This window comes from Entelurus aequoreus, linkage group LG04 (assembly GCF_033978785.1).
Source record: "Entelurus aequoreus isolate RoL-2023_Sb linkage group LG04, RoL_Eaeq_v1.1, whole genome shotgun sequence".
NCBI classification, from domain to species: domain Eukaryota; kingdom Metazoa; phylum Chordata; class Actinopteri; order Syngnathiformes; family Syngnathidae; genus Entelurus; species Entelurus aequoreus.
The window spans coordinates 26149708-26162053 of record NC_084734.1 but is presented as its reverse complement, the minus strand read 5'-3'; the positions used below and the strand labels follow the sequence as shown (position 1 = coordinate 26162053).

Here is a 12346-nt window from a genome sequence, read left to right as displayed (position 1 = left end):
AGGTTGTTCAGCGAGTAAATGACATGGGAAACACTTATCAATGCAACAAAAGTTATTTTGGCAATATTATATTTTTCACATTTGCATGATAATACTTACAATTGATTTAGCCTTTGAATCTCAGTGTCCTTTCGCATAACCTCTTGTCTCGCTGTCCGTAAAAGTGCTGAGATGTTTTTTTTGAGACGATGGTTCTCAGTATTCAGCCCTGTGTTCTGTAACAAAGGCAAATATGTTAACATTTTGATGATTAGTGTTGTTTCTTATAACAAAACAAAAGAACAAGGCAGTGCACTATCATTATGAAGAACATTGAGAACAAAATGACTAAAATTAGAAATGTACTTTATTCCGGCTTTAAAAGGGCAACTTAATGGACTGAATTTAACTTTTCAAACTAACGCTGTAGAATTTGCTACGATGAAAAAAGGGGAGTGGCTAAATGCATGCTTAAGATGAACAGACATTTTACTGCAGTGTAAGTATGAGGCTAGTGACTGCATAATAAAAGCTACACAAACAGTTGACAAATAGGTCAATTTTTTATCAAAAAAGCAAAACATAAAATCAAAAGGGGTTCAAACCTGTATCTCCATCTGGTCAAGTCTCCTGCGTAACTCTTTAATTTGGTTTTGGGCTGCTTGGAATCGTGACTTCAACTGCAATCAGTAAAACAAACAAGAAAAAAATCAGACCCTTTTTCTGTCGCAGGAACTTTTGTAGTAACTCTCCGTAACTCTCCCACTAACCCTGATGAATTAAATACCCTTCTGATTTCCAACAAAAACTATGCGGGAAAAACAAAGTTCCAAGGGTGCTATTTTAGTTCCTAGTACCGAGGTAGTACTTTGAAAAGTTCCTGCAAAAACTTTTAGAGGGGCGGGCTGTGAACACAGTTCGGGCATTCCTAAATCTTTGTATTCAAAATTTCAGCCGCCATTAGAGTATGCAAGGGCAACTTTATTTTTTATTTATTGTGTATTTCTATTCCAAGATAGTTGACCACCTAGAAAAAGAAGAACGAAAGAAACTTTTGACTTGCAAGAACTTTTGTTTAGCGTTTTTACTCAGCTGCAGTGTTTAATTGCACTGCAGTTCATTGTCGTTTATGAATTTTTACACATATTACTCTGGTATGCAAAGCTACGAGAAGTAGACTCTTTTAAACTCAGGGCATGCAATCAATCGCAACTGGACTGTTTGGTTTGTCTTGGAAGACGTTTCGCCTCTCATCAGAGTAGGCTTCATCAGTTCGTGCTCATAGACTTAGATTGGTCAAATCTAGTCTAGCGGCTGGTGCCAAAACCCCAAATGTTTATACTGCAAAAACCAGGAGGGTGTGCCTGGGCAAGGATGGTTTGGCCCTATCGTAGTGAGAAAAACAACTGTTTTGATGCAAACTAGCAAACCTACTGTTATAGGAGCCATATGTAGGAATTTAATGTCAAGTCATCATTAAATGGCCCTGATATGTCAAAAGGCATTCATAAATCATGTTCTTTTCGAATACCTCTATAACTGATAACAGTAGTTCAGCCAGTTAATGCTCATTTCAATGCAGAAATCATATGCCTTATTCATTTGGTTGTGTAGTGATTATGTAATTGGGCAAACGAGCACTGTGTCAAATGAAAAGTAGCAACCATGGTGACATCCCAAACTTCTAGTAGACGTGGTCTTTTTTCACTCATTCGCTCCTCATCCCTTCCACCGGTACAAGCTCTGGAATTTGCATACATGTTGCACGGCCTATTAATAATTTTTTCCCGATTTTATTATTTTCATGATCGAGAGAAGCCATAATCAAAATTGAAATCAAACTTCTATAAATTGTCCTGCCCTACCACGAAGTCAGTTTTTGTCTGCTTTTCCAGGCTTCTAATTAGACAAAATGTGCACAACAACTGGTGTATGCGTTAGCATGTAGACAGTTTTGAAACCAGGGCTGGGCGATATATCGATATATCGCGGGTTTGTCTCGGTGCGATATAGAAAATTACTATATCGTGATATTAGAGTATACGTTCTACGCAGTTGCTTTTAGCTGCTGGCATTACACTACAGGCTCTTCCCACTACTTCTTGTGTCTCCTTCTCACAGACAGCAAGCACACCTTCTTACACACGTCACATACTGTCACGTCATACGTTACATACGTATACACCCTCACAGAGCAGAGAGGTAGCAGCATGGGTAACGTTAGCTGTGGTGCGAGTGGTAATACGAGAGAAAGAAGGTGCGAATCTGGTAACAAATGAAGGAAGAATTAATTCCCAAGAAAAACAACAGGGGGTCTATCGTCTGGCGGTGGTTTGGCTTCAAGTGGGAATATATCGAACAGACAACCGTAATTTGTCAAGTGTGGGGCAAAAGTGTTGCTACAAAAAGTAGCATTACTGCTAATATGTAGCATCATTTGAAAAGTCCCCTGATAGAGAATGAAGAGTGCTTACTCCTCATGTCAACGTCTCCGTTCGGTGCCACACCATCAAAATGCCGAGGCAAACATTTCCAGATCAACACCGTATGAAAAAAATAGTCAACAACAAAAGGAGATAATGTCCACAGTAACCTACCACATAGCGAAGGACGAACACTATTTGATTTCCTATTATGCAGCTCATTTTTATTTATAAATGATAAATGGGTTATACTTGTATAGCGCTTTTCTACCTTCAAGGTACTCAAAGCGCTTTGACAGTATTTCCACATTCACCCATTCACACACACATTCACACACTGATGGAGGGAGCTGCCATGCAAGGCGCTACCAGCACCCATCAGGAGCAAGGGTGAAGTGTCTTGCCCAAGGACACAACGGACGTGACTAGGATGGTAGAAGGTGGGGATTGAACCCCAGTAACCAGCAACCCTCCGATTACTGGCACGGCCACTCTACCAACTTCGCCACGCCGTCCCCGTTTGACAGTTATTGAAATATCTTGTGTGACATTATGCACAAAAGTGCACTTTATTTGTTTTAAACTATTGTAGTGGCATTCTGTACAAAAAGTGCACTTTAAGTTAGTGTTGTTTTGAAATGTCATCTTAGTGACATCATGCACAAAAGTGCACTAATAGCTTGTTTTAAAATGTCTCTGACAATCTTGCACTTTCTGTTTTGGAAATTACATGAATGTTTGTGCCACCGCTTAATAACTGTTTAATAAATACAGTTTTGGTAAATTGATTTATCGTATTTTTCCGATTATAAATCACAGTTTTTTTTCATAGTTTGGCCGTGGGTGCGACATATGCTCCGGAGCGACTTATGTTTGAAATTATTAACACATTACCGTAAAATATCAAATCATATTATTTATCTCATTGGCGTAAGAGACGAAGCAAATGGCAGCAATCGTCACACACACGTCAGCAATCGCCACTTACACGTCAACCAATAAGAATTCGGCGGGGGAGGGTCATGGCAGAAGTGCATTGTGGGTCATGGTATGCTAAGTGCTATATGCTATACGCTACTGCCGTAGCTATTAAAATGGATCACATCAACGTTGGCGGTAACTTATAAAAACTGAGAAGGGCTGAACTAAAATGGCACAGAAAAGGAAATCATATACTGCAGATTACAAACTGGACGTAGTGAAATATGCAGCAGAGAACGGCGATCGAGCAGCAGAAAGAAAGGACATACCAGAGGCGACACCGGGGAGGAAGATTTAATCGGATTTAGCGATCGGGAGTAGGGATGTCCCGATACAACTTTTTCACTTCCGATACGATACCGATATTGTAGCCTTGAGTATTTGCCGATACCGATATCAATACGATACGATATAGGCATGAATCATACATATATTTATTCCTTATTTTGTTGTGTGGAATGTTAGAAAAGGCTTGATAAAGTGATGTTACTGTTACTGATGTTGTAGTGTTAAAACAGAAAACAATAGTCAGCAAGAGTAGGTATAGGAAAAACTGACCCATTTATTATTAACCAATTGGTTACATACATTTTAACCTTCAACATAAAGAGTATTACCTCAACAAATCCAATAAAAACAAAATGTTATATTTAAAGTGCAAAATAACCACTAATACCAACATAATTATACAATTGAATAGAATAAATAAAAAATAAATTAGAAGACCCTGAAAAATAACCTAAATAAATCCAATAAAAAAAATTAAAAAAAACGTTTTAAAGTGCAAACAATTCAAGTTCACTTAAGTTATTTTTTTACTGTCAGCATATGTTGGAAACAACTGTGGGCAGGGACAAAAACAACAAAAACAACACAATATTGTCCACTGTCCAACTGCTCTAAGTTAAGAGTTCACAGCTCCAGTTTCACTGACTGACTGTGCCCAAAACAATGTAGTAATTACTCTTAGTCTTCACATTACTCACCACCGACAGGGGCTGGACATCAAGCACAATAAACTGGGCTATCTTCTCTGTTATGGCCATTGCCTTTTTGCTGTCCCGTGGTAGTTTGTCACGTCTTGCAAAGCTTTCGGCCAGCATGGGTTGCTGAAGCGAGCCAGAGGTTTGTTGCTCCGCCTTGCTGCTCTCACGAAAATCCTCATGTTCTTTTTTGTGGTGTTTTTTCAAATGTGCGATGAGGTTGCTTGTATTGAACCTTCCCGGTTCTGTCCCTCCACGGGACACTTGCATCTGACAAATGTTGCATTTAGCAGCAACGTCTTTGTCCGAGTTTAGGTTAAAATACTTCCACACTGTCTAATGTTTAACATTTGTCCACACTTTGCTGCGAGCACACACGTTGTCGTTGTTGTGATCACGTGGGCTGTGCATGCTGGACCAGAGACGCTCTTCTTCCGCGGCCGGCACCAACGTTAATTAAGGGGCATTGCCGCTACCTACTGTGTTGGAGTGTGATCAAACCAGAGTCACCTATTATAGACGTGCTGCAGCGGTAAATGGACAGCTTATATCGGAGCGCTTATATCAGAGTTTTTAGATTCAGTCCGATAAAATCCGATATTCACTTTCTTGGCTAATATCGGACTGATTTCCGATATCAATATCGGATCGGGACATCCCTAATCGGGAGTGACAGATTGTTTGGTAAACGTATAGCATGTTCTATATGTTATAGTTATTTGAATGACTCTTACCATAATATGTTACGTTAACATACCAGGCACGTTCTCAGTTGGTTATTTATGCGTCATATAACGTACACTTATTCAGTCTGTTGTTCACTATTCTTAATTTATTTTTAAATTGCCTTTCAAATGTCTATTCTTGGTGTTGGATTTTATCAAATAAATTTCCCCAAAAAATGCAACTTATACTCCAGTGTGATGTATATATGTTTTTTCCTTCTTTATTATGCATTTTCGGTCGGTGCAACGTATACTCCGGAGCGACTTATAGTCCAAAAAATATGGTAGTTGTGATTTCCTTCTCTGCATGAAAGTTTAAAATGAGCATATATTAATGTAGTATGAACAAGAATGCTTTAATGTAGACACATAGAATCATCATACTGGTGTGATTATATGCATCAAGTGTTAATTCAAGGCTAAGGCAAAATATCGAGATATATATTGTGTATCCCGGTATGGCCTAAAAATATAGATATTAAATAAAGGCCATATCGCCCTGCCCTATTTGAAACTACACTTGTGAGGATGGAAATCGATGTGTTTTTGAAACTATCCGTGTTCGTGTGGACACAGTCTCAACCGCTCTGTCCTGAACTAAACAATGTCGAGAGGGCCACTCGAAAAAGCGGCTAAACTACAGAGCTAAAGCTAGCAAGAACAATCCATACACCCATACCACATCTCATCTGCTTGCGTAGAGAACAACATTATCAATGTACAAACAAGACAGCAGTCGCAACTTAAGAGGCGCTCATTCTTTTTTTTACAGCCTTAAGTCGCCTCTTTACTGGTCCGGCTGCGAACAGCACCACAGCACACTTTCCCTCCTCCCCAATAATATCACTGTGCACCACATCCGGCCAAGCATTGCGAACAGAGATTCTGATTCCATGGAAAATGGGGACATTCCTCATAATTTTTTTGTCACAGTTTGGAATGCGTATAACAGCCATTTATTATTTATCTTTTCTTAGTTTCTTTTCCTAATAAAGTTGTTTTAATCCCCCACCCCCCCACACACGTGTAAAGCGACTTTGGGTATTTAGAAAAGCGCTGTATAAATCCCAGGTATTATAATTATTATTATTTATGGTTCAGCACTCTTTCCCACGCTCAAAAATGAAGATGTATTTTTTAACATTTGTTGGTTACAATGTTTTACACTGAACAAAGAGAGCACAGTCTACCACAAGCGTGGGCAATTATTTTGCCTCAGCGGGGCCAAATTTAGAGAAAAAAAATGGGTCTGGGGGCCGATATATCTACTTTTAGGAACACTAATACAAAACCTCACAATAATGTTTGAGTGCTAAAAACGTTATGACAGACCACCTTAAAAAACGCAATGGAATTTAAATTGTTTTCCCCTTAATGAGACACTCAGAAGGTACATGAAAATAAAGAATGTGGGATTTACAATATTAACTATGAACGATAAAACACTGAATATTGACAACATACGAACGCCACACCCCCTCTCGATCGGCATATAGCGAAATATGAACGTGTAGGTGAAAAAAAAAACACTTACAATTTGTTATATCACTAAGTTTTAGAACTTTGTTGTAAAAATATCCTTTCACGTCTGTCCCTGACACCCGCATTTCAGGCTGGTCGATCTGAAAACACATCCCACCCACACTGCTTGGTGCCTCGTCTGAGCTGCTGTGACTTAGATTACCATAGTAAATAATTAGATTACCATAGTAACTAATTACATTACCATAGTAACTAGTATAACATGCAAAAGTGCAAATTCCAACAATTAAAATACTTTGTATAGTTCAAGATTTGAAAACATCACTGCACATCATAATGGCGGCTATAGTTTTGATCTTAAAGATCTAAAAAAATTATTTGGCCGGCGGGCCATACTGAAAAGTTTAACGGGCCGCATGCGGCCCACAGGCCTTAATTTGCCCAGGTCTGGTCTACCAAGACAAAATCCTTGTGTGTTAAACATACTTGGCTAATAAAGCTGATTCTGATAATGAATGCACCATTAAAAGAGTATGTTCATAACGCTCAATCTTGATGGAAGATTTTTATACAAGACAGAGAAGAAAATAACTTACGTCAGTAAAAGATGATTCTCTGCCCTGTTGTTCTTCTGTTACAATTTCTTCATAAAGATCCATTGATTCTTTAAGCCGAGAAGGACTTGGAGGTGTCTTATCTATATTGTAAGAAAACAAATACCAGTTGTCATCCTGAAATTAAAGCAACATGCTTGCACATGATGTTTACAAACATTTGGGTTAAATCAAGCAATGTCTATTAAAATGTGAATTATTCATCATCATATTTGACCAAAATAACTGATCTGAAACTTGAGCAACCATTTTGTAAACATTTTGCACTTGAATTTTAACTTGGCAGGTAAAAGAACTAGTGATGTACCAATCAGGGTTTCATGCTGCGGATTCAGATACCATCCATGAGTGAGATCGGCCGATACCATTCACATGTATTAACTGTAAATGTTTTAATTTATTCATGGGGCGCTACTGACATTGTAACAATATAAACACAATATTTAAAACTAGTTGTATTCCCTTTTTTTGTATACAATTGTTTGAGCAAAACAAAGGTAATCATATATAATAACTTTAAAAAATATATATATATTTCATTAACTCATTTAAAGTACCAGTAGAATGGAAAAACCAGTAGACTTTATATGCTTAATTGTGTTTCATTGTATCAATTAAAGTAAACCATGTGTATTTCCAATCCGCAAAGTATGTGAAAATACTGTCTAAACATTACAAAAGGCCACAATTTCAGACAGCCATTTTGAATATTCCACTCTGAATGTCTTTTTGCATTGCGCATTATTATGGTACACTCTTTTAGTGTATTTACGGTAATTCCCAGCATGCATTGCTCTATGCGCGGGCTCCGGTGTTTAGTCTGTTATGTGAACGGCAGTGGCCGGTTTGTTATGGTGTTCCCTCAGTAAAGTATACGTATAAAAAGAAGAAGGTTGTCGTCATTGAGTTATCAAATGGTAGCAGAGGATGGCTAACAACGCTAACTACAGAGTCCCTCCTGCGTTTGAAGAAAAGAAGTCATATGAGAGCTGGAAAAATGAGGTTGAAATGTGGATACGTGTTACCGATCTGGATAAGGAGAAACAAGCATTAGCTGTTGCTCTCTCACTGAGGGGGAGAGCTAGAGATACAGCTTTGGAAATACCTGCGGATGATTTGAACAAAGATGACGGGATGAAGACCCTTGTAAAGGCATTGGATAATGTATTCTTAAAAGAAGAAAAGGACAGAGCTTATGATGCATACACGGACTTTGACAAGATTCGGAGAGAAAACGAAGTTTCCATGGTGGATTACATCGTTCAGTTCGAGCAGAGGTACAACAAAATGCGCAAATTTGACATGGTTCTTCCCGACGCTGTTTTGGCATTCAAGTTGTTGGATACAGCCAGTCTCGATGTTAAAGATAAACAGCTTGCGCTTACAGCTTGTTCAACACTTACATTTGCAAGCATGAAGTCAGCTTTAAAAAGGATTTTTGGAGACAATGTGCAGCCGCCCACATGCAGCGGGGGAATTCACATGCGCGAAGATGTTGCTTTTTATGTGGATCAAAGGAAAAGAGACGGAAGGAAATTTCGTTCCCAATCCGACCAAAAGGGGGCGCCATTGATTGGCTCAAACCCACTGGATAGGTTCGGCAGAAGATCTAAGTGCGCTATCTGCCAGAGTACATTTCACTGGGCTAAGGACTGCCCAAATAAGGCTGAACATGTAAAAATGACAGAGGAAAATGCAGAGACAGAAACAATTGAAGAGTGCAATGTTACATTGTTTTCTAAAGAGTCAGTTTCTGATGCTGAAATACTCATGGTAGAAGCCTTAGGTTCAGCTGTAATTGACACTGCATGCACCAGAACAGTCTGTGGTGAAAAATGGCTGGAGAATTACATTCATACACTGAAGGAGAGTGACAAGAAAAAAATGGAAAATACACAGAGTAGAAGAGCTTTTAAGTTTGGTGATGGACAAGTTGTTCATTCCATAAAAAAAAGTAAAAGTCCCAGCAAAAATAGGACAAACCAGGTGCCACATAGAGACTGAGGTGGTCTCAGTGAACATTCCTTTACTACTAAGTAAAACGTCACTTAAGAGGGCAAAAGCAGTGCTTGACATTGAGAATGATAAAGCCACAATGTTTCAGAAACCAGTGCCTCTTGAGATTACATCCTCAGGACACTACTGTGTAAACATAGTGGACAGAGATTGCACAGCCACCCGTGAGAATGAACCCCAAACTGATGAAGTTCTGGCCATAACAGATGGCATGAGTAAAGATGAAAAACTCAAAGTATTGGTGAAACTTCACAAGCAGTTTGGACATGCCTCAGTTGATAAACTCAAAAAATTACTAATTAGTGCTGGAAGTAATGATGATGAGAGTGTTACTATTCTGAATGACATCGTAAGTAGCTGTGAAACATGTCTCAAGTACAACAAGCCCAAACCAAAGCCATCAGTTGGTCTACCAATGGCTTCAACATACAATGAAACTGTGGCATTAGATCTACACGAGCTAGAACCAAATGTGTGGTACCTCCACATGATTGATCACTTCACCAGGTTCAGTGCTGGTAGCATTGTTACAACAAAAAAATCCAGTGAAATTGTGAGGCACTTTATTCATTCCTGGGTGAGTGTTCATGGAGCCCCATCTAAGATTTTTTGTGACAATGGAGGTGAATTCAATAACGAGGAAATGAGGGACATGGCTGAGAACTTTAATATTGAAGTGAAAACCACTGCTGCCTACAGTCCATGGAGTAATGGATTGATGGAAAGACATAACCAGACCCTTACAGAGATCCTGTTAAAAGTGAAGAAAAGCAGTGTTTGTGACTGGAAAACAGCCTTAGATTGGGCCTTGATGGCAAAGAATACAATGCACAATGTGCATGGATTTAGTCCATACCAGCTGGTGTTTGGACAAAACCCGAAACTACCTTCTGTGCTGGTTGATAAACCACCTGCCCTGGAGGGCACTACCATGAGTAAATGGGTAGGACAGCACATTTCAGCATTACATGAAGCAAGGACAGCGTTTACTGAGGCAGAGTGCTCTGAGAGAATCAGGAGAGCTCTGCGCACACAGCTTCGCAGCACAGATGAATACTACGAAACTGGAGATAAAGTGTACTACAAAAGAATGGACTGCAATGAATGGAAAGGCCCTGGGGTGGTAATTGGACGAGACGGGGTGGTAATATTTGTTAGACATGGAGGCTCCTATGTCCGGGTGCATCGCTGTAGACTGCGCAAGGCCACAGATCACTACACTGACACGTCTCGTGACAGCCAAGAAAGCCAGACAGAACTTAATGCAGCAAAATGTGGTATTGAACATGTTGAAGATCTACCCAATACTGTATCTAGTGATGGAGACAGTGTGCCTAACACAGAGAATGCGGCAGGGAGCTCTAATAATGACAGAGACAGCAATGAGCAAGATAATGATCCATCTGACAGACAACCTTCTATCATAAGAACAGACCGTAGTATGAATCTAAAAGCAGGACAATTCATTAAGTATGTGGAAAGAGACACTGGAATTTTACACACAGCAAAAGTGCTAGGTCGAGCAGGAAAGGCAACTGGAAAACACAAGAACTGGTACAATCTGGAGTACATTGAGCCAGTTAACCTCACTGGCACAACAAGGTCAGCTGACCTTTCACAGGTTGACACACTGCAGATTCAGTCATTGGACAGGGTGGAACAGCCATCTGATCACGAGGATGTACTTGTTACAAAGGATGTGTCATTTGAATCAGCTAAACTTACTGAAATCAGTAACTGGGAGAAACACGGTGTGTTTGATGAAGTAAAAAACATGGGACAAAAATGTATTTCCACAAGATGGGTGTGTACACTCAAAGACACATCAGACGGCATAGTTCCAAAAGCAAGGCTAGTGGCGAGAGGATTTGAAGAGCTAAACACAAAAGATCTCCCAAAAGACTCGCCAACATGTGCCTCAGAGTCTCTTAGACTACTCATGTCTGTGATATGTCAAAACCGATGGACACCCCACTCTATGGACATTAAGTCAGCATTCCTTCAAGGAAATGAGTTATCCCGAGACATCTATGTTCGTCCACCACCTGAAGCCAAGAGTGAGGGAACTCTATGGAAGCTAAACAAATGTGTTTATGGACTAAATGATGCATCACTGTACTGGTACAATAGGGTTAAAGAAACAATGTTGCAAACTGGAGGAAAGATGTCACAAATTGACCCTGCTATATTTTATTGGTTGGATAAAGATTGTAATGTGTCTGGGGTGCTTGCTTGTCATGTTGATGATTTCATCTGGGGTGGTTCACAGATCTTCACAACAACTATAATCCCTCACCTGCAATCTGCCTTTCAAATGGGCAGAGAAGAACATGACAGCTTTCGCTATGTAGGCATGGAGTATGTCACTGCAAATGGAGTAACATGTATGCATCAAGACAATTACATACAGAATCTCCAGCCAATTCACATAGACATCTCCAGAGCCATGAGACGGGATGCTCTTTTGACTGAAAGTGAAATTGATGACCTGAGATCAAAAATAGGTCAACTTCTGTGGGTTGCCAGACAAAGTAGACCGGATATTATGTTTGATACATGTGTCCTTGCAGCTAACATAAAACATGCTACTGTGCAGACTTTACATGACACAAACAAGGTGGTGAGAAAATTGAAATCAGAACATGTGACACTGAAGTTTCAGAACCTGGGAAAAGACAGTTCTCTAAAGCTAGTAGTGTTCTGCGACGCCTCGCTGGGAAACCTTACAGATGGAGGCACTCAAGGGGGACATCTCATTCTGCTGATGGGTGAGGAAGGAAGATTCTCCCCTGTGTATTGGCAGTCAAAAAAGATCAGAAGAGTCGTACGGAGCACTCTTGCTGGAGAAACTCTTGCCCTTGCCGATGCTGTTGACAGTGCCATTTCTTTATCTGACCTTCATGCAGAACTTACCACAGGGAATGTATCACAACATGTCTTACCAATAGTGTGTGTCACTGATAACCACTCCCTTGCAGACGCCATCAAGTCTACTAAGTCAGTGACAGAGAAAAGGCTCCGCCTTGAAATAAGTGGCATCAAAGAACTTCTTCAGTGTAAAAGAATTCAACAGATTCTCTGGGCACCTACTGGAGAGCAGCTAGCTGACTGTTTGACAAAACGAGGTGCATCCGCACTTCAGC

At 39.9% G+C, this 12346-nt stretch overlaps 1 protein-coding gene across 2 annotated transcripts in view; it reads right to left on the bottom strand.

Annotated features, from left to right (window-relative positions):
- casp8ap2 (caspase 8 associated protein 2) overlaps window positions 1-12346 on the bottom strand; it is a 36780-nt gene that overhangs the window by 18374 nt on the left and 6060 nt on the right. For both annotated transcript variants that reach the window (XM_062044457.1, XM_062044456.1), the window contains 3 exons: window positions 7170-7270; window positions 585-659; window positions 100-215 (listed from right to left, as the gene is read on the bottom strand). In XM_062044457.1, coding sequence (XP_061900441.1) covers window positions 100-215; window positions 585-659; window positions 7170-7270 — 292 coding nt within the window. The remainder of the gene's footprint in view (window positions 1-99; window positions 216-584; window positions 660-7169; window positions 7271-12346) is intronic.